Here is a 22,497-nt window from a genome sequence, read left to right as displayed (position 1 = left end):
ACAATAACAGCGACCGCGACATGGAGATGAGGCTCTATGCAGATGGAGACCGGGCATGTAACAAATATTGTCAAAGGTTTCGCCCAAGGGCTCGTCGTCAGATCAAGCATGAGATCCACGGCAGCGGCTTCAATGAGAGAGAGTTGTATCGATCAACACAGCTGCATACAGCGAATACAAGGTTTTTGGGAAATGCACCTGCATTGAGATCATCATACTGAGTTATTTGACCGCGTTAAGTTGCCCTGCCCGAGCATCAACAATACTCATCCATATTGATAGACGTCGTAACACAAGCCTGCTTGCTTGCGGTAACTTTGAAACAGTTTCAGCACTGATTGAGCCGTTTGCCCTCTCAACATGTGAAAATCACGTCATGTCCCTTTATGAAATAGCAGGTGATGCATGAACAGCTACGTATAAAATGATGATATTCACAGGACACGACAGCGCTAGTCATCGTGCCTATATCTATGCGAGAGCAGAGGAAATTGCCAAGTGCATCTTTCCACGTTCTCAGAGATGCTAGCGGTGAGGAAAGTAAGATGGAAGTGTATTATTTCGAAGCGATCGACGACTCACCACAGCGAAACGGCCAGCAGCCTTCTAGCGTACACCGTGGATTGATCTCACTCATCCAGCTATTTCACTTACCTGCGGACGCATGGAGAAAGTTCCTCGAGGCTTATGCAAGACATTGCAGGCAGGGCGGCCTTCGATGAGTCCGATTCAGGCCATGCTTCAGCCGATAGACAACGACCTGGCCAGGCTTACGGACAAAAGGCTGCCCTATCGCCATGAGCACTTTGCAAAAGCCCCTGTATTTCGCTGGAGTGGTTGTATCTCACAGAATCATCATGATGACTAGAGAGCACGATGAGGGGTTATTCCGGGTCGTGCAGTACGTGGTGCTGCAAGAAGGTCCATTGAATGCAGAACCTAGGAAACGTCAGCAGTAATCGACGCGCGTGTTCTACTGCTGGTGAACTGCGGTCAGCCGCAGAGGAGAGGGCGTAATGACATAACGTCGATGGTCAACGAAGCGTCGACGAGAACGGGTGATGTAATCTAGTGATATCAGTAAGCCTCGTACAGCCTCTCAGCATCGCAAAGCAGGATGTCCAAGACTGAGCATGACAGCCACTATTAAGAAGCGCTACGGCTGTCCTTGGAGAGGCGAAGCCATACGCAGGTGGCTGAGCGTCTAGCGACTCGTCTTCGAACATGACGGATCCATCATCTTCGGCACCGGAGTCCAACAAAATCACAACCAAGGACAGTACAGTACTCGAACGTGACATGATGATGCCCTTGCTAGCCACGTGGCTAGAGGATGCTCCATCGAATAATCAGTAATGCCTATACAATCCCTATTGATATAAGCTAAGAAATCACAGAAATCTTAGAGTTCCCGTAGCGCAACTGTTCGCCGAGTTGCAGAAGACCTACACGACGGTGGGTAGCACAGCAGCCCAAGCGACAGAGTACTCGCACGCAGAACGCGCTCCAGACGAAGACCATCCATGTCCGCGCCAGCACGACCAGAGTTCCGGTAGCTCTGCCTCGGGCCGGGTAAATCACTCGCCCGTGTTATCACCAGCCGCTGCAGAGTTTCGAAACTGGCTTAATGCAGCGCATCCCGAATGCGCTTCTCCACCAAACATCGTCGGTGTGACGAGCGAAGAGCCAGAAACACCTGCCTCAGATGAGACATACGAACCATCGGATGAGTTACCGGACTACGCGACGCCGATTGGAACGATCATACCTAGGATTGAAGTGGATTCACTTGGTTCCTCTACAACCCCCAGCTCTCTTAACTCGGAGACGCCCGAGGGGCCTGTTCGGGGGTGTCAGATAGACGCGCCGCACTGGGTTAGACAAGCAAGCGCACGATCATCGCCATCGCTGTAGACAGGCGCCGTAGATGGAGCTGGGTGCAGAGAGTTGTGGAAGTCTACACGGCCCAGTCATACGGTTTCGAGATTTGTCTATAAGGGACGCAACTGATAGAGAGAATACAGCTTGTTCGCATGAATCGCTTAGACTATCTAGCCTTATATACTGTAGCTTTTAGCTTCTCGTTACGCCGTGATGCTCAAGATGTAACGCAACAGCTACGTTTGTATACTCTGTGCTTGGTTGAATCGACCTCTGGCGCTACATGGACATGTCAGCAATGCGAAGGTCACTGCTTCTTCGGCGACATTAGATATAACGCGTTGACAACAATCAAGAGCTGAGCTTCACGAGTAAATTCCACAACCTTTGTTGAACGTCGGCAAGTCCATCAGGCAAAAGCAGCACCTACATACACCCATTGGCACTATCGAACCAGGAACAATTCTGTATGCCATGGGTCTGCTGTGCTGCGCCATTGTTCGACCGCCGTCTTTGTCATGGAAGAAAGACGAGTCGAGACTCTGTTCTGAGCTTTTGGCAGGAGGCGAGCATCACTGTACATCAGGAAGTAGAGCTAGAGAAGTTGCATGTTTCGCTACAAACAATCGCGCAGCACGAGCAATATTTGTACGTCTTGCTACATCCTTTTGAGTAAAACCTTCATGTAACCTTCCTTCTTTGCACACTCCCGTGGAAAACTTCCCGTTTTGCCTATGTCGTGGACGAGCTCCTTGAACGAGTCGAAGCACCTCACCGCGACGTCCGGATTTCGGCGGTGATCCACAAGGCTATAGAGGTTCACGAAGCGGGGCTTGAGGGCCTGAAATCGGTCAGAGCCTTAACTACGATAACACCACCCTACATGGCGTCTGCCATGTCAGGGTGATTAAGCAAGGTTCCGGGGCTTACCTTTTTGCATTTTGTGATGGACTTTAGCTCGCTGGACTCTGGCTCGCTGCCAATTCCAAGCTCCTGGCACAAGCGTTGCCAGCGAACTAATCCGATTGACTCGTCTCCATGAAAGTCGATCTCAGCGTTCAATGCCTTCACAAGATACTCGCGCTTCTTCTTTTTGCTCCATTTCATATGGTTGGCCAAGCGTCTGAACTCGTCTAAGAAAAGCGCTGCTGGGTCAGGAGAAAAGAGTAAAAACTCATTCCAGAAAGGGCAAAGCTTGATGCCTCCATCTGTCGACGCACGCTCAGATGTGTCGCCAACATCTGCAGACATGTCGAAATTGCGGTATACTGCGACAGTCAGGTTCCTGTAGATGGGTTCTGTTCAAAACCATGGAAATTCTCCATTCTGACTTACCTCGGGTGAGGTCCGTGTTCGGTATGGAGGAAGGGTATGTGTACTGACAGGTGGAGCGGGACTTCACACCTCATGTAAATGTACTGATTCCCGAGAGAAATTGGAACACAACATGAGCTGGTGTCCATGCGCTGTCGAGGATTGAGATACGAAGAACGTGGAAGTTCTTTGGTCAGTGAGACAATCCAATCTGGTCTTCCGCTTATGTCGTGCCATATGCCAAACTTACGACGGCCGACGCTGCATCTTGCACACATCGTAGCCCATACCTGTGGACTACCGCAAGCTGCTTACAAAGCTAGGAGCGACCGAGAGTACCGTACGGTCAGGAAGCTGAATTGTCTTGTGGGTCGTGAAAGCGTGTCAACCGGGGTATGTGGCTGCAGAGATGCAGACGACCATTCCTCTCCTTGACCATGCCAGCGCAAAACATTGTGCTAGTCTGCATAAGCGGTTTCAGCGTGTACGCAATGCGGGATTGAGAACCGAGGTGGGCGATGCTTTTTGATCAACTAGCCTTACACTTCCCATTCGGTCTCGTCTTGTGTTGCAGTCGCAGGCAATACGAGTGAGATAGATTCAATCACGAAAGAATGGATCGACAGTTCATTGCGCAAGGGAATTAGTTAGAAAAGATTTTATTGACGGCTATGATGCAGCCCCACCTTCCCGTGGGTTCCGGTCAAGCATGAAGCATGTCTATCGGAAAAAAGCGTCACGAATATTGAATTCGCCATAAGCACACAGCCCTCGACTATTTTCATGGCCAAACCCGACTACAGGTACATGGACAGAAAGAAACCCGTTCTGTGGGAGGAGCTGAAGAGAACTTTCCCAAGAGATGGAGGCCTACGCATTGGGAAGTGAAGACAGCAAATTGGGGCCTCCTGTGTTGTCGACGGACATGCTTGGAAAGGTGTAACCCATCGAACACGGTACCTCTCAAGTCGGGTTATCTCAGTGTTTCCGAGAATGATTGTCGACAGGGCAGAATAGAACAAAAGGGGATGCCGAGTGTTGATATCTGGGCGTCTAGTCGAGAGGATTAGTGAATACCCAACCTTGCTCGCGAGTTTGTACGAAACTCTCGCGATCGGCATGAGGGGTGACTTCTGCACGTTTGGAGGCATGTGTACGCGTAGAGAAACCAAAAACCTGTTGAGAATTACAATAGCCAGCTCATATGATAATTCTACAAGCATGAGATCAGCTCCGCAGTGCGACCATGCTGACACCTGTGCGTGCCAGCTGCGTGAGACGAGCCAGCGTCAGCAAGCTGATATCTGTTCACCAGAAACATCCAATCCTGTCGAACACTGGGCTTTTCCTCTGCGTCTTCAGCGGAGCATAAGCAAGGCGATGTATGTACATTGGGTGCCAAGTCAACTTATGTATCACTCTCACTGTATGTGTGCCGTACCTCCAACGTGATGAGCACGATACTGCCAAGTGTACTGTGTGGCGGAAGGCCAGTGCAAGTGCACACGAAGGTAGCCTCAAGTGAGCGCCTGCTGATGTAGGAAGTCGTTGGCGAAATTAGATAAACTCGTCGACTGGTTGCTACATGTCCTTCGAATAGGAAGACATTGCACGTCTACTTTTGGGTGCGGTTTACCGTGTCTAGACACAACCTGAGATGACAGAACAGCACACGATCCCGCCTTTCCTCCCTCAGCCCAGTGCTGCCGAGTCCGAGGCTCATGAATCCATCGACCCAGAAGCCATGGTCGGCGTGAACGATGCCTGGCAGTTTGCTGACGTAGACTGGGAGCGTAGCTTGCAAGGCCGACTTGACGACGTGGTCCACTATGGCTTAGCCATCCTGCCGTACGAAGAGCTGTGCTCTTTGGCGATCGAGAAAGCTTCCCCGAGAGCGTGGCCCATGCGCGAGCTGCAGAGACATCTGAGCGTTTCACTGAGGCGCGACCTGTACTCGAGATACACAGATGGCGTTTCACTGGCGAGCCTCGACCTGTACTTGGGATACGCAGATGGATTCTCGATTCACTTTTGTCTCGCACTGGAGAATTGCTGCACCGATCTTCGACAGCAAATTCGTCGCGATGAAGACGACAGAAGAGAGGAGGTGTTATGGGTGTATGCACCAAAGCAGATGGAGCTGCCCTGCATTAGGCGACTTCCTCGCAGCATCACCGACCCCATAAAGGCTATCCTTGAGATGCTGCGCGAGTATCCTAGCCCGAGAAGACGTGATACCTTCGAAGAGGACACAAGACTGTGGGTCGCGAATCGAGTCGATCTTCGCCAGCCAGAGCAGACTAGAGAAGGCGTGGCGAATGCAGGACAAACACTTAGCCTCGGTGCACTGACTGAGGCCTGGAGAAGAGAAGGGTACCACGAACACCTGCTGCGAAGATACGTCTGGTACAGGATGATCAAGCAAGCCCCATCCCGGCAGGACGAGGTCGATCTCTTTGTCAGTCAGCTGTTCAACAAGCCGTGGGAAACACGGCACTGGATCCCAACAACCGACAAGAACGATGAGTCTGACCTCCGCATCCATCGCGCGAGATAGCTCAACGGGGGAAAGACATAGTCGGTGTTGGCTACGGGCTGCAATAGAGGCGTTCCGTGCGTCATGTCCCACCCCAACGCACACTGGAGATTGCACAGGCGTACCGGGAACCCCATGGAGGCGCATTTCGGCCTTTGTCAGGAACAAGATGGATGGATTCGATCCAGAGCTATAGTAGTCTAGACCGGGTCGCGAGGGCAATGGTCTAGTGAGAAGATTGCGAGGATTCAAGTTTCCATCTCTGCTAGCGTGTTAAGCGCATTAGGGCGTTCCTATAACAGCACCTCCACCTGCTTGATTCATGTTCATCGTCGCACAAAGACATGTCCTGCAGATGATTGCAAGCTATTTGGCCGGTACTGGTACAAAGTTTAGATAATCGTTATTTCCAGGATGCACCCTTGGCAAGAGCACGCGCAGGCGATGACCTGCCTGAGCAATCTTGGCGTATGAGGTTCCATTTAGGTTCTGACTCGGTAGAGCCTCGCATGTAGCCACTCTCAGTTAGCGCCGGACACAAAACGCCGACACTTGCACCGGCACTGTTGGCCGGCATCCGGCAATCAAGCTTAGCCCACCGCCTTTGTCGTGCAGATAGAATCCTGGATGCATCAGTGTCTACGATAGAAGCGAACTAGTGCTCTAGGGTGCGCGACCTAGCTGTCATCGTAATGCCCAAAGCTCGTCACGGGGGCTGGGGGCAACACGGTGTGGGCCAGGATGTTACGATCCGAGGATGACCGTAAGAATTTTGGAGGATCATGCGGCACAGCGCAGGGCTACGCCACAGCGACCACGCCGCAGTCGGGCAGGCGCTCGCGGGTAAGCAGCTTACAATCGAGTGAGCAGGGGGCGTTTGGCCCGAGCGAAAGAGAGTTTATCGGTCCATGCAGCAAAGACAATGAGCAGCCTTTCATGACTACAGTGTCATCCTTGACCGTATCGTGCCGTGTTGATCCGCATATATGCTTGTCGATGCATTCGCATTACGTCGCATCTCTAAAGAACAACTTCAGAATAGGCTACGAAGGCAGCGTCCCGTCAGCCTTCTGAGGGTGGGACTGGAGAGGAGCTTGCCTGAACCTGCTTCTACGCTTCCATGGGAGTGGGCTGTACACTACTGCTCATGCGCGTGGGGATTCGAGAGAACGCGAGACTTTCACCCGTAAACGCAATCACCGTGCGACTCGGGATGGTCAGCACACGGGTCGTTGCACGTAGGATCAGCGACAATGTCGCTTGCTGTAAACATGATGCCGAGTGCCCGACACTTTGTTGGGGGCCGCACAGGCTACTGGTCATAATTCTCGTTAGGTGGCGGGCCCAGGGCTAAGCCGCTTCCAGACTATGTCCGGATTATCTCCGCGCGTCTCGGAAAAATGGACGTACAGTGGTGGCCGCCATTTTATGTAACGTGCATCGCCCGTAAGCGAGAAATGCCCCTCGGCGAGATGAATCTAACTTCAGTCCAAACCAATCCTCACCACATTCGCTTGTGGGCTTGTAGGGTATGTGCTATTGCTCTTCAGGCATTTCTCTATCGTCCTGCATTTTGTGATAATCAAATTACGGTGGTTGTGGTCGCAACGACAGTCATGTCGCGCGCTGCGCTAGGAGCCACTTTGGTTCTCACCCCTGCTCGATCACTGCCAACCCCATTTTCCGCAATCTGCAACTGCTACGGCGATTAACGCCACTGAGGTGCACATCGTCCCTGATCTTCAAGATGCCTGAGCTTGGAGAACATGTACTCCGAGCTTATCTCCGTGTCAAATTGGCCTCCGCGTGGCGTTACAGCTTGACGCCAACCATCCTATTTTCTCTGCTGCAATGTGGCAGTAGAGACAAAAGTGTCTAACATGTAGATGCACTGCAATTTCAGATCTCTAGAAGTGTATGGGGAGGGGATGAGGTGCCTGTCGAGTTGGCTCATCTCGCTGAGGGGCGTTTCTCGCTTACGGGCGATGCACGTTAGGCTGCGTGTAGTTTCTCTCTTGCGTTCAGACGGATGTGAGGCGAGGCGACATGTCTTACGCTTACAGGGTGGATCCCCTTGCACACGCCCGCATGCATGAACGGTCACGTATATCACCCTCGTCCAAGGATGTCGCATCTTCCATGGGCGTTTGCCGCGCGCAAAGGTGGGCGATCTACACATCTCAGCCGAACGCCCTGCTTACGCCACGTCGACGTCGGCCACGACGAACAGCAGTCCAGTGATGGGCGCGTCAGCGTTGAACGACTATGGCGCTCCCAATGCCTTCCCCGCCAGCAATTGCAGCGAGCCTGTCGGTCCTGCTTTTTAGGCCTCCGTTAGAAGCGGGAGTTGAGCATAAGCTTTCCCGGCAAACAAGGAATTTTTTGCTAGAGGCAAAGATGCCTACGTGTCGCTACTACGACATCAATCTCTTCGACGTCAATCTCTTCGACATCAATCTCTTCGCCATCAATCGCTTCGTGATAAGTCTCTTCGACATCGATTTCTTCGCCATAACTCTCTCCGTCATCAATTTCTTCGCCATAACTCTCTCCGTCATCAATCTCTTCGCCATCAATTTCTTCGCCATAAGTCTCTCCGACATCAATTTCTTCGCCATCAATCGCTTCGTGATAAGTCTCTTCGCCATCAATCGCTTCGTGATAAGTCTCTCCGACATCAATTTCTTGGTGATAAGTCTCTCCGCCATCGATTTCTTCGCCATAACTCTCTCCGTCATCAATCTCTTCGCCATCAATCGCTTCGTGATAAGTCTCTTCGACATCGATTTCTTCGTCGTAAGTCTCTCCGACATCAATTTCTTCGCCATAACTCTCTCCGTCATCTATCTCTTCGCCATCAATCGCTTCGTGATAAGTCACTTCCACATCGATTTCTTCGCCATAACTCTCTCCGTCATCAATCTCTTCGTGATAAATCTCTTCGTCATCAATCTCTCCATGCGGGCACTGTTTACGGAAAGCCGCAGTATTGTAGATTTCGATCTATGGATACGTGGATCTAGCATGCACTCTGGAGCTGTTTGCTCAGCTTGGACATTCGCTCGGTGAAAAAAAGGATGCTACAGTCGTTAGCGATTGCGGTTTCACCCCTGCAGGCAATATTCCAAAAAAACGGTCATCATTAGATCAACAATTCACCAATCACATCGCCTGTTTTGTAGCGGACATCTAGCGCTACGCCATGTACGGAAGGTGGGGCTGATCAAAACCGTTGCACACCTAGGTGTAGGGGTGAAGCCGCAATCGCTAATGGCTGTACAAACCGAGGACTGAAGCGCACGCATGCAACTGTTCACATTTCTGTCTACATGACAGTAAGCACATTGCTAACGGAAAGCAGCGGTGATAAACTCCTCTCTTTGGTGGGCATCATCATAGTGATTTGTCTGGTAGTATTCACAGCATAGTCAAAGGTCATCAACGCTTTAGCGCTTACGATCATACACAAACTGCTTACTCTATCCACTAGGTTCAGATCACAAAGATCTTATAGAGGCGATGTGTCTCCCCTCACTGCGCTAGATACTGTCCACGCACAAGCGATTCAGCCCCGAGTCACAGTAATCTGGACCAAGGAATCTCTCTACGTATCCAAAAGTGCCCTTCTGACGTCTTGCGTCGCCATGAAGTCTACACTCGTCTTCTGCCCTCTACTGATTACGCTCTCCAATGCACAGCCAGTGTGGTCAATAAACCGACCGACTCAAACCGGAGGCTTTGGTCGGTCGGTTTGATTCAATAGGTAGGCTTCGTCGGTCGGTTTGAGTCGGTTTGATAGAACGTCGCCCGTCGGTTTGAGTTTGATCAGGTTTGACAGCTTAACTCAAAGAAGTTAGCGGGCTGCCTAAAAAGGTAACTATCTATTTAGAGCGTCCCAAGTTTGTATTACGTTAGCATCCGTACATCAAGTCTACTACGATACCAAGCCGTTCCTGAGCCAGTGTTTCTGAAGCTGGGCCGCTTCAATGGTCTCGGGCGATAGCCTGTTACGCTCGTCTGTAACAAACTTCTTCGTCTGACTAAAAACCCTCTCACACTCAGAGCTCATGCCAGGTATTGAAAACAGGTCCAACGCCATCTTATAGAGGACCGGGTATTCGTGTCTATGATTATGCCACCACGTTAAAGGGTCAGGACAATCGTTGTCTTCTGGATAAAGTTCCCTCTCCTGAAAAGCGGTGAGTTCGCTGGCGACTTTAGACCTTTTTCGCTGGCGAATTAGTGAACTGCCTTTCCTCTTTCCGAAAGAGCTGTAATCGTTAATTACAGAATGTCCATCCTCGCTGTCTTCGTCACGCGCTAAGCCAGCCTGAGCTTGAGCTTCCACCTCGGCCTGGCGCCGATATTCGTCATACAGGCTTGATACAACCGTCTTCATGCCCTTGAACCAAGAAGGCTTTCTCATCGTCCCGTTCCAGTGTTCCTCAAAATAATCGTAACCGTAGGTGGGGTGGAGAGCCAGGGCGGCGCGATACACCGGCGTCATGTCTGTCAGCTTATAATATTCCTCAAGCTTCACCCAGCCACACTCAATTCCGCGTTTGAAGTGAGACTCCGGTTCGTCGCGGCATGAAGCTGCAGCATTGTTAAATGCGATGAACATATAGTCCATCGTCTTGAGAGTCTCCCAAACAGCGCCATGGCCACCTCCTTTGCCATCTCTGTTTGCATTTCCTTCCATAGTCTTTGTGAGGATATAAAACGGTTCCAGAAAGTCGCGGAAGCGTTGCAACTCGGCCCACCCTTCAGCATCGAGGAAGTCTTTCGTCAGGTCTCGGTGCCTTGGGTCGTTTTTTGGCTTTTGCCAGCGAATTTGATAGAGTTCTAAAGCGTCGCGAAGCTCGAGTGCTAACAAACTGTCAGCTTCGGAGTTAGAAGGACTGCAAGCCTAAGGTATTAACTCACCACGTTTTACCATAAGGTAAACTGAGTTCCAGCGCGTTTTGCCGTCAATAACAAGGTCAATAGTGAATATCACATCGTCGCTCGCAAGCTCGTCTTGAAGGTCTCGAAGGACCTGTCGCCGTTGATCTGACCGACGGATATAGGTGGCAAGATTGTGGAGTCTGCCGATAGCCCCTTTTCGGGCCCAGATTTCGAAGCAGGTTTCGTCGCTGGCACCTCGAAGTTCGTCCTCGAATTTGCTCACGTTTTCACCGAAGATAACTGCTCGTACAATGAGATTGATGATATGGCCGATACAACGCAAGCGTCGTTTGTTGACGTCTATAGGAAACCATAGCGCAAGAGCCTCTAGGCATGTATCGTTGGTGCTGGCGTTGTCAAGGACGAAGTAGCCTAACTTCGAACTCAGCTCGTAGCAATCAATAACCTTTTTAATATAGGTCGCGATATTCTCGCCAGAATGCGGACCGATCACGCGTGGCAGACCGATAAGGACGTCACGTTTCAAGCCCTTGCCGTCGACGAAGTGGCTCACAATGCCAACATAGTTAAACCCATTGGAAGCAGTCCATAAATCAAAGCTTAAGTGCACCAAACTTTTCGCGTTTTTGATCAGGTCGAAGACGATATTCCCGCGCCTCTGGAACGCATCATGAATCCAAGTTGATACAGACGCGTGAGACTCGGGCAGTAACTGACTAGCGAGCTCGCCGCCGTTCCGTATTAGCCACTGAAGACGCTTGCTAGATGCCTGACGAAGAGTGACGTCTTCCAGAATAATCCAGTCGACGAACCGGGCTTTCCACATGGATTCATTGAAACGCGAAGGAAGCCCTAATCCAGCACTAGACTGACGCGATAGAGGCGCCCTGCATGTTACTGACGACGCCGCAAGTAAAAGGGATTGGCAGGCAGATTTGGAAGCTCACCGGATGGAGAGATGCGGTGCTCACGGATCAAGTGCTTCGCTGCGTGAGAAGTGCCAGCTGCCGAATATAGAGCCGTTGAGTAACTCTTCTTCAGGTGGCAAAGCTTACAGAGCCAATACCGCGCTCCTTCGTGTTCCAGGCTAGCGCCATGTCGGAATATCCATGATTCTTTGGCCTTGGTGTTAACCACTCGCCTGTGGCGAGGCCTTAACTTTGCGCCTTCAAGCCGCATCGAGCCGTGCCAGATATTCGTCCAGTCAATATCAAACTCGCATCGAACTTCCTTGTCGATCGATACAGACTCAGAGGGTGTCAGGGACGTCTCGGAAGCGTCATCGACGCGAGCAACCTGTGAGCCAGATGGAAGAGAAGATATGGCAGGGCTAGTGTCTCTGCTAGAGGTCATATCGAAGCGACAATATTTGGCTAAATAAAGAAGTTTATAGAAATGGGGCATACGGAGATGGACGATGCGATATACAACTACAGCATGGACGAGCAAATTAAATTTGGAGGGTGTTTCTAGAAAGTTCGTTTGTTTACCTATACTAGGAAATGGCCCGAGAAGCCCCTCGTACCGGTAATAGCCATAGCAAATCCGCTATGTCAAACCGACCCAAACGCAGTCAAACCGACCGCTCTTATCGGTCGGTCGGTTTGATAACGAACCAGCCGTCGGTCGGTTTGATTACTAATCAAACCGATTGAATCGGTCGGTCAAACCGTCGGTTTGTTGACCACACTGTGCACAGCTCAACCCTCGTGCGGAGAATACGCTAAAGGAGCTAGAAATGCCGTCTGAGTTGGAATCTCTTATCGAGTCTGTAGAGTTGAAGGCCAGCTCCGTAATCGACAACATCCACTCTGCTTATAGTCACGTAGCCACTGCCGTCCCCACAGATCTGCTGAAAGATGTTGGTGGGCTGCTGCCAACCCAGACGCCCGCTTCAGACGCTGCAGTCGATGGTGCTATGTCTTACAAAGCGCCTTGCTTCGCCCTGACACTTGGCTTAGCTGTCGTAGCCGTTGTATGTTGTGCTCTTGGCTAGTCTAGGATGTATCATGAAGAGCAACTGCCTCCCTGCGAACACACCACAGGAATTTGCGTGTCCTGGCTGAGCCTGCTGCAGAGAGTCGCCGTTGACTTGCTCGCTGTTAGAAGAACTGCTTGACTAGGCGAAATAGACACGGTTGACCGCACGCGGGCGATTCGTTTGCAACAGCTTGGATTAGTATCGGTTCAACTACTAGATCTGCTTTACAGTCCAAATGTGTCCCATGCTTTGTGACTTTGTGTTGTGGGCCTTCTGATAAGTGTGCTGTAACTAACGTACATCCCTTTGTAACGGAACAACCGCCGTAACGGACAGAACAACAGGTACTTTGACTTTGCAACAACATCCTAGCCTGCAACCATCATGAAATCTATATTGGCATACCCAGGTATATACTAGGGTTAATTCTGAGTCGATGCATGCCCACCAATACAAAAATTACAATTGTGCAGACATCTTCCCTCCAGATATGCGAAGACACCTGCTTCATCTCAATAATGCGCCACACGAGTTATAAGGCTGCCACCATCAGTCCTATCTGTCGCAACATATCTGTCGCTTCCGTAGACTTTTAGGTACTCAATAGAATCGTCTAGGCCTGCTCGCCAGCTGTAGGGGCTGGTGTATTGACTGATTCGTGCGTGATCGCCACATGGTCTGGTACCTCTGTATTTGATACACCAATCAGCAGTGCTGACATAGTCTTGACTGCTGAGCTAGCTGGAAGGAGGTAAGCTCACAATAGATAGTCACGTGCTAGTCACTTGACGCGTGAAGCTTACTAGATGAGCATCACAGTGATAATCACGAGCAAAAACACGACAGACAGCGAGAAATCACTTTTTGGAATTATCATCACGAAGGACTGGAAATACACCCGCCAATGGCTGCAACGGTCTCTGCAGGCCATCGCGCGTCCCCCACGTCGGTTTGGCACATGTAGAGCAGCTGTTGCGCCCCTAGCTGGCGCAGGGGAGACTAAAAGTATTACGGACGCAAAGCATGAGACCTCCATGCCTCTACGAGCCTTGAACAATGCTGCACACACGAGGCTTCGAGTACGGTATACACATGGAAACACAGTTCACGGAACACAAACATAGGCAAAAGACGTCACTTCTAGAGACGAAATGTACATAGTCGTAACTAGATAGAAGCTAGACAACGGCAAACCTATGGGGACAGATGGATCTTTCGAGAGTGAAGTGGGGCGGTGCAGACTCATGTTAGCATCGCGTCGGCTGTCTGCAATATCTGTCATCCGGGCATAGCTGTGGAGATCACGGCTGAAACCGAGTAGGATACAATCAATCAATCAATCAAACAGCTAACTACACATTAACCGATTAATTTCCAATTCATAACATGAGGGCGACCATGAATGCTGGCCCTAGGAAAGTCTTCCTGGGCTGCATGAACACGCTCGTTTCGCTGGTTTCTTCTATAGTCACCATACGCCTTTTGCCAGTCCCCATCAATCCACAAATTCCCTTGTGGGTCTTCGTAAATGCCATATTTTATCTCCTTCTTCGTCTCTGTCTTCGCCTTCTTCGTTGTCTTATCCTTGCGGGGGTCTAGCTCGATCTGTTAATTCCTCGATGGAAATACCGATTTGGGGAGCTTTGACAGCGTGATCGTACGCTTTTTCCGCTAGTCTTATACATTCGTTTCCATGTTCCTCGTCTTTGCCATTTGAGCAACGACGCCACTCTCTAGAGGATGGCTGAATCGTGAATTCCTTCCAAGCCCGGCCTCCGCTGAAACACATCATGGCATATCGCATAAAAGGGAATGGTTGTGAGATGTCGTCCTCTAGGTCGTTATATTTGGCAGGTATGTCACCTCTTCCCGAGGTTTCCGCGATGGCCTTAGTCGCACGAAGAAAGATGTGTCCAAGTTGAAACCATAGGTTAAACATAGCGAGTTCACAATCGGCCGCGGTTTTCGCATTCTCCATAGTACGATAGAGTCTATCGAGTCCAGAGAAGTCTACAAGAAGAATGCTGGCAACTTTCTGAGCTGTCTGAAATACGTCTTCGAGTTTGGGGCAGGTATAGTCGCCTATCCAGAGTTTCTTTCCGAGACCATAGAGATCCTCGCAGCGTTGTTTTTTAGACATTGCAGATGTGTGTTCAATCAATGACGTAATGTTGGACGTGTAAGTTTAGGAGAGAAATAGAATATGTCTGCGATGGCTGGAGTAGTTAGCTACAGTACTTGGCGAGGATAACTTTGGTGGCTATTAGCGGCGTCTAGCGACTTTTAAATGTGTTCGTTGGGTCTGTGCACGATTAGGCAGCAAGTGACACACGAATCATGTCACGTGACTAAGCACAATTGGAAGTATTGCGGCGCAGCGTCTCAGGTTGGATCCTTCATCTTGATTACTGGCTGTAAGCGTGATCAAGAGTGCTGTGTTGGCATTTCAGGTTTATCACACTGCAGTCAGATTTACTTATACTAACTAACTAGCACAACCATGCATCGAGAAGTTAGTTAAATGTCCTTAAGCACGACTAATCAATGTCCATCCGTACGTGACGGAACGACTGCTATAACGGAAAAACTGGGTAAAAATCGCAATGATACTGAGAACTCAGAAGTTTAAGTAAGTTACAACGATCAGCAGATATTAAAGTAAGCAAAGCAGCAGCAAACATCTCAAACGACCTTGAGCCTAAGGCGTCTCTAACCACACCGTGCAGAATACTCTGTATGTATTCCACCACCTATCACCACATCCGGGCCTCAGGTGCTCTCCATGCTGGCGGGGTCCATGGTTGCTGTAGTATACATCACTGCATCACAGCGTCCTCCACTGAGTGGGTGTCGCAGTTGTGGACATCCCTCACATTGTGCTAATAATAAAACAAAGACCAAAGACCAAAGAGTGATAGAACGTGCTAGAAGAATATGTCACATGATTGACCAAGACACAAAGGTCACGTGAATATATTTCAGATGACAAAGCTGGGCCTGTTGCGCTAAACTCTCATCGCGGATATTGCCAATCGCTCCAGCGACAGAGAAACTTTCTGATCACCACCACAGAGCATCATCTAGCATGTCGAGATAAGGATATGAAACTACGATACCCAGAGAATCGTTCAACATCCCCGACGAAGGAATTCAGGGCAAAATAGTTGCGTAGGCTGAGGTGCCAATTGAGGCACGAAATGTCGCCGCCAGCGTATCGACGATATACAGCCACACCATCGCGTATTTTTCTATCTAAGTATTATTTATAGGTAGGATATATGCAAGTACAAACAATAAGAGCTTGTGAATATATTTCTATAAGTTTTCCTGCCTCTTATCTACTTGCGTAAGGAATAGTGTTCCGCCACACCGGTTGTTCCGTCACGAAGGGATGCACGTTAATGGCTTTACTGCAAGAATAACGACTTCTCTGCACGCTGTTGATAACTATACAGCGTTGCGCAGCTTCCGGAGAAGCCCTTGCGCGAGACAGGATCAGACATATTGACTGTAGATGTCCACCTTCAACTCATCTCAGGTGTTTGGTTCTGACTAATGGTCCCACCAAAGGTAGTACCTAGTACACGCACAGCATCGATATATACATCCAGTTCCATGCGAACGATATCCTTGTGGTACGGCGGCAGTCTCTCATGTTCCGCCCTCCGTTTCTCATGTTCCGCCCTCCGTTTCTCATGATCCTCCCTCCATTTCTTATACTCCGCCCTCAGTTTGTCGTCTTTCGCCCTCACTTCCTCATATGCCGCCGCCAGTTCTTTGCTGCCGAGTACTTGCGAATTTGATAGTGTAGATAGCAGGGCAGAGATCAGATCAGATCTATCTGCCTTGTTTCGCCCATCAACAAGCTGCAGTATGTTTCGGAACGACTCGAGTTCCTGCCCGTCCGTGGGCTCAATCCCCTCGAAGCATGTGCAGTCTTCGAGGCCGGCTGAGATCGTCAGCAGTGCCCTGCGCATAGTTCTCACAGCCTTACCAATCTGGAAATACAACAAGTTTTGTCGACGTACAAGCAGTATGTCCTTCACCGAAAACAAACTCTTCTGCAGGTTAACCTTGTGTAGACTGGATATGCCGGCGAGTATCTGCAACCGTTAGCGCAACGGGTGCGGAGTGCGGGGGTGCGCTCACGTCATCTACCAAGATCTGGACATGTCTTTCTTTGAACGACCAGCTGTCGCGTATACCCAAGATATCTTGCAGACTGGCTAATTCCCTGGGATAAGGAATGAAGGCGGCGTTATTCCAAATATCCAAGGTGAAGAGGTTTCTGACGGGTCCGAGTTGGGCAAGTCTCTCTGCGACATTTTCGCGAATCTTCTTGGGACTCATACTCTTTGGGATGTTGTTGACTGCAAAACTGTCCACGAGGACGTATTTGGCACGTTGGTAGGTCTGCGGCACGATGGCATAAGTGACACTTCCATTCCTTTGGTAAATTACCTTAGTGAGATCGCCGATGTGGGCAGTTGTACTGGATTTATGTTTCTCGATCTCGCCAGGAAGGCGAAACGATTTCGGAAGCATTGTCTTGTTGACACTCTGGTTGAATACAGGCTTGCGACAGACGGAACACAGTCATAAATCAGTGTCAGACATGTGCACGCCTAGTCGTCATGGGTAGCGGGTGCGTCAAAGCGGAAACAGCTGATGATGCTGACATGTCAGCATAAGGGTGCATTCTCGACGAAGCATTATGTCTGCGATCCTGTTTTCTCTAAGAGCGCCATCATTCCAAGGGCAAAGGAAGAATTTGTGTGGTAAAGCATGCCGTCTACTCGATTCGGTACCGACCACGAACGTTATATCGGGTCCGGCATTGTAGCCTTGTCTCAGTTACCAAGAGCCTCTGAAGACGATCTGATTATTCATGCAAAAGAGCTCAAAGAGCGAAAGAGACGGTTTAGGCCTGGGACATGCAAACCATGGCAGAAGGAAAACCACCTCAAAGCTGAGATCTCCCGTCGGCATTGGAAGAACAGACATATCGGAAAGAGTCAGAGACTAGATGGACACAATTTTCCTGAGCTTCAATTCAGGGAAGATGCAGACATCCGCATTATAGAAAGCATGGCCCTGTTGCAAGTAGTCAGGTCGTCTAAGGCTTCACGCTGGGAGCAAAGGATCAGTAATGGCAAACGACGGTGGGTCGTCGACTTTTTCCGCAAAGGTAAGACCGTTTTGTCATGTGTGTGGTGTGCTAGCATGAAGAAATCAGTATCGAGGGACATGGTTCGCTTGCATCGATCCATCACCACTAACGCATTTTCACACAGACGGCTCCGACAGTAGAGAGTGGGCTGTAGAAAGCTCTCACGAAGCCTTAAGCAGCTTTTTCGGCGCCCTTACGACGGAACTGGGGGCATTACGCTCGTCGGACAACCTATCCCAGGACCATGTCTGGCAGTCTGCACATTTCGTCAGCGAGACTTCAGGTGTTGTAAAAGCTTTCCACGCGCTGAGCCGGCTTCCCAGTATGTGGATAACGAAATCGTTCAATTTTCTGACTGACGTGCGCAAGTGTTTCTGTGACGAAGTAAGTACACCCGTTTCGCTAGTTCTTGTCGTTCGCACAGCCAACTTCGAGCAGGAAGTCCAAAATTACATCTGGGCCATCGTCCACCAGTGGGAAGAAATTACTTTGCAGTGGGACGACAGGGTGGTGCCATGTATAAATATCAAGTCCATAGACTCACTGCAGTCTCGAGCTCCGCACTTCTCTGAGCACGACCAGGACTTTATCGAGCGCCAATTCCAGCAAAGACGGATCTTTCCCCAACTCGAAGATCCTACACTTCGAGAAAAGGTAGAGACAGCAATCCGCCGTCAAGGTCCCATCTTAACGCTGAGTACCTTTGCACAAGACGTACGGTTGCTACAGTCAAGGGTGCGGGAGTCCATGACGCCTCTCTTAGGCAATATGTCCAGAAAAGAGAAGGACACGTTACGAAAAAGGACCGTAGATATCCTCGAACGCGAGTTTGACGAATTGTACTGCTCTAGTCGTCTTCCCACGGCCTTTCGCAGGCAGAAGAAAGCAATCGTTGAGCGTTGTTATCAACACGTCTTTCTCCACACGCTCCGCAATGCACTTCCCAAAGGCTCCGTCACCCAAGCACAGCTCAGTAGCCTCGTGAAGCAAGAGCTCAGTTCTCTGCATACGGATAGTACGTCTTGTAGTTCGATCGGGAGTACGGAGGGTATAGCGACAAAAGCACCGGCCTTGTCTCACATGCCTGAACCCGAACACTTCGACATCGCAAAGAGACATGGCACTGCGCTTTTCAACGATTCCGCGGCTACGCAGTATTTATACAGCCATCAGATAAACAAGAGTCTGACTCAGAGATGCCGTCTATCCCGGTCGTTTATGGCCCAACATATCGTTCGTGTTTTTCTGCTCGGAGAGGCGGCTTACGAGAGGGTACATGTAACCCCTTCGAGTGTGCCAGAGCCGACCGTACAGTCTGCATGCAGACTTGCAGAAGAACTACCCTTCTGTGACAGCAGCCCTATTGATCCTTGTTCCTCTGACGGCTCTACCTCAGTATCGTTGTTCTCGCAGCCGCTGAATCAGCCGACAACGAAAGAGATGCCTGTTTGCTGGCCCTGTCTACCTGTCGAGAGGCCAGTCGCAGGCTTACACAGCCTTCTCCGTTCACAGCATGCTTCACCGATCGAGGCAGAGCGATCATCTGTAATGTCAAGCTGCTCGTCAATCGTTCCGGCGAAGCGACCTTCGCCACTTTACACGCACGACAACGACATTTCCGAAATTACAAAGCAACTGCGGCTTGACAACCCTGACGTCCAAAAAACGGGGAATGTTCCGCTGTTGCCCATCTGGAAACCAGCGGCTGCGATCTCCGACAATAAAACACGTAGCGGAGCGGGCGCCATGAGCAATACTCGCGATATAGCCACCGCAGAGAGGATAGGACCGCCTGATAGTACAGCGATACCAAGAAGTTCCAGCATCTACAGCCGAAGGAGTAGTAGCGTGGATGAAACGTTGCCTCCCATGCAAGCTTATAGAGATATTTTCGAGCAGAACCCGTTCAGAAACGTGTCGCAACCAAACGTCGAGAAGACAGTTTCTCTGCCCGGTGGCCGTAGAGATTCACGCAGCCAGCTAGTTATGCGTTTAGGCCAGAACCCGAAAACAGGAGCAGTACTTCAGCCATTCATTCAGCGACCAACTGAGACACCTCGCCAGGTCGTCTACAAAGGTAAAAAGCCTGGCATGATTTCTCAGGCCGAAACAAGTGCAGCTGCGACTACAAATTTCTTCGCGAGTCAGATGGCATTGGATCCATTCTCGACATTCCGTTACCAGTGCGTTGGGGGAACAAAATACGCCTCCGATGCTGGACAGCTGCAAAGCGCTATCGAGAGATATAAATTAGAAGAGGTATTCGTCAACTCAAACCGACTTGGAAGCGACGATCCTAGGGTGGCCGCCGTTTGATTCTCATCTAGGCGGGTAATTCCTTGACCGTAGATATATAGCGATCGGAGTTCGATGGCGCTGCACGCAGAGTACGGACTGTAGTACAACGGCGAGACGCTACATACTTGCTCAGTTGAGGAGCTTCGTGCTAATCACAAGAGATGCAGCCACCTTTCGATTGATCGGCATGCGAGGGAAGGAGATGAGTTCAGCGTACAACCCGTATTGAAACCTTCGTAAGATCATCAACGGTTGTGAGAAGTGCCGTCGTGGCGAGCTTGCAGATCAAGGAATTTTGAAGCTAATCATGGTGCTAAGAGGCAGATAATTGAATGCAGGTAATCCGTGTGGCCTACAGGAGAGTTCTACATGTGAAGATGACACAACCATGTGACGCCCAAAACGCTTGGTTAGGAACATGGCTCTGTTACGCGACGCCGTTCAACGTCAAGCTTCTGTGCCCGTGCAATAACCAGATAGAGGATACGAATCCAACTAGGCATGCATCCTGTAGCAGAGCACCGAGGTGGCTGGTTCCGGCAGGAGGGCACGATGGACTCATAGCAAGTTTGTTATATCTGGCGAAATATAGGATGGCTTCCTGCACGGACTCACACCAAGCGTGGCAACTCCATGTAAAAGGAGTAACTAAATGTATCAACTACTAGACGGTCGAGTTATTCCAGTCTGCTGACCGTCTTGTAGTTTCAATTCCATCCCACCAGAGGTCCTCGTTATTATTCAGTGATTGATTTAAACAGCACGCGTCACTGCTTCATTCATGAAGGCAAGTGTGATCTTTAACTCGCGTCTCACTGGAGTAAGGTTCTCCTTCGCCTATCTCGTCAGTTACCACGATTTAGCTGCTCGTTCTAGCTTTCTGTTCATTGGCATCCTTTTGAGCACGGAATGCCGGATAATTTCTTCCAAGTCGTACAACCACGTCGAATCCCATTGCGCAGGATCAATCCAGACTTTACGAACGCAGTACGCCTGCGATGTCTATCCCAACGATTTGATGTAAAGTTCTCAAGGAAAAACGACGCTGAATCGTGGACTCCTGTCAGAGTGGTAGTACAGGTGTTTTTGACGTAAAAAGCTGTTGCCTTGCTGGCGTGGGCAACACAACTCGAGAGGAACACATTCTTTTGCATTTCCTATCCCGGTTGAATGGAGAAGTGTATGTTGTCAGGTGTAACTTTTATCGTTGGAATGTAATCTTGACAGGCTCGAAGAATTGACAGGGTAGCCGAAGACCTGGTTCATAAGCTTGGTGGGCAGGGTGACGAGCGAGAACGAACTGAAACGTGCTCCAGCCTTTCGAACACGACGATTGGTAGCCGCAATATGCTGCAAAGTCCAGCTTAACTCTTCGCGAAGAAAAGTACAGTCGTCGTTCTACTCGAGTCGAGTCTTGCGACCTCTTTCATGCAACAATGTCAAGATGGGCGATGAAGGCAGTGGCCATGTAACCTTGTCTACATGACTAATTAGCGTCATTACTTAGTCTCAGGCCCAGCTTGATTAATGAGATAACTCTCACACCCCACACATTTTGATAAACAAGAGTAGCTAGAGTAGACCGTACGGTACGAGTTCTAGCTGCGTTCCGCCGTCTTTTGCCCTGAACTCGGTCATTGTATGGGGATAGGAGCGTGGCGGACTGGTAGGATGAGTACCATGAGGACTGCTCGCCCAGCCGATCAAACCTCCAGTACCATCACACTTGATCGCGATAGCACGTACCAAGTCGCGGTACTGCTTAAGATCTAGCTGTCCGTCTAGCAGAGAATTCATGATAGCCATAACTGTAGTGGTGCGCACAAGATCAGGGTTTTGCATCCAGTGCGCAGCTCGGTCTTCTTCCACATCGGCCACTTCAAAAAGGTTGATCTTGAAGTTGAGACCGCGATCCCAGGCCCGGCGTAACAGAACTGTGACCTCCACGATGTCAGTGACCGGGCCAAAAGGTTTCGTCGTCTTTTCGATGTACGTGCGGAGAAACACACTATTGCACAAATGAAACGTGTCGAAGACGACGTTGCGCACAAGTGTGGCTCGCGATCCCACGACGTCGAAGAATGTTAGCAGTGCGCTAATGAAACAGGGTTCCAAAAAAGAAGCAAGCCTGGTTCTTCTCTTGAGGAGAAAGACGTTGCCCGAATAGAACACGGAGGATGCTTCCGCGTTGAGTTGTCTACACGTCAAGAATAAGGTCACAGGTTTTGTAGTACCTAATGCGAAAGGAACGACTGGCTTCGGTGTGTTACTCTCTGGGTCTTGATAGTAACACAGACGTATCGGCACAGCGCTATGGCATAGATAGCTGTAGATTTTGTTGCGGATCTCTGGTGGCAACGCAAGGAACGTTGGTACGCGAGAGACGACATGTCCATGGTTGCAAGCCAT

General features: G+C 50.1%; 5 protein-coding genes across 5 annotated transcripts; 2 read left to right on the top strand and 3 right to left on the bottom strand.

Moving 5' to 3' along the window:
* Positions 1-1,224: 1,224 nt before the first annotated feature.
* ALTATR162_LOCUS12147 (uncharacterized protein) lies at positions 1,225-1,914 on the top strand (the record flags this gene model as incomplete). The annotated part of the gene is made up of 2 exons (XM_043319793.1): positions 1,225-1,352; positions 1,398-1,914. The coding sequence occupies 2 exons, from the start codon at positions 1,225-1,227 to the stop codon at positions 1,912-1,914; spliced, it is 645 nt and encodes a 214-aa protein (XP_043175728.1).
* A 625-nt stretch (positions 1,915-2,539) lies between these two features.
* On the bottom strand, positions 2,540-3,132 carry ALTATR162_LOCUS12146 (uncharacterized protein; the record flags this gene model as incomplete). The annotated part of the gene is made up of 2 exons (XM_043319792.1): positions 2,540-2,722; positions 2,812-3,132. The coding sequence occupies 2 exons, from the start codon at positions 3,130-3,132 to the stop codon at positions 2,540-2,542; spliced, it is 504 nt and encodes a 167-aa protein (XP_043175727.1).
* A 1,720-nt stretch (positions 3,133-4,852) lies between these two features.
* On the top strand, positions 4,853-5,752 carry ALTATR162_LOCUS12145 (uncharacterized protein; the record flags this gene model as incomplete). The annotated part of the gene is made up of 1 exon (XM_043319791.1): positions 4,853-5,752. The coding sequence occupies one exon, from the start codon at positions 4,853-4,855 to the stop codon at positions 5,750-5,752; it is 900 nt and encodes a 299-aa protein (XP_043175726.1).
* Positions 5,753-8,116: 2,364 nt separating this feature from the next.
* Positions 8,117-17,165, bottom strand: ALTATR162_LOCUS12144 (uncharacterized protein; the record flags this gene model as incomplete). Its single annotated transcript, XM_043319790.1, has 5 exons — positions 8,117-8,734; positions 16,211-16,569; positions 16,615-16,723; positions 16,779-17,033; positions 17,082-17,165. 5 exons carry the CDS (start codon positions 17,163-17,165, stop codon positions 8,117-8,119), a joined length of 1,425 nt encoding a protein of 474 aa, XP_043175725.1.
* A 4,495-nt stretch (positions 17,166-21,660) lies between these two features.
* ALTATR162_LOCUS12143 (uncharacterized protein) lies at positions 21,661-22,497 on the bottom strand (the record flags this gene model as incomplete). Its single annotated transcript, XM_043319789.1, has 1 exon — positions 21,661-22,497. The coding sequence occupies one exon, from the start codon at positions 22,495-22,497 to the stop codon at positions 21,661-21,663; it is 837 nt and encodes a 278-aa protein (XP_043175724.1).

This window comes from Alternaria atra (assembly GCF_907166805.1).
Source record: "Alternaria atra isolate CS162 genome assembly, contig: 42, whole genome shotgun sequence".
Taxonomy (NCBI): Eukaryota; Fungi; Ascomycota; class Dothideomycetes; order Pleosporales; family Pleosporaceae; genus Alternaria; species Alternaria atra.
Note: the sequence above shows the minus strand (reverse complement) of the source record. Positions and strands in the feature narration are given on the sequence as shown.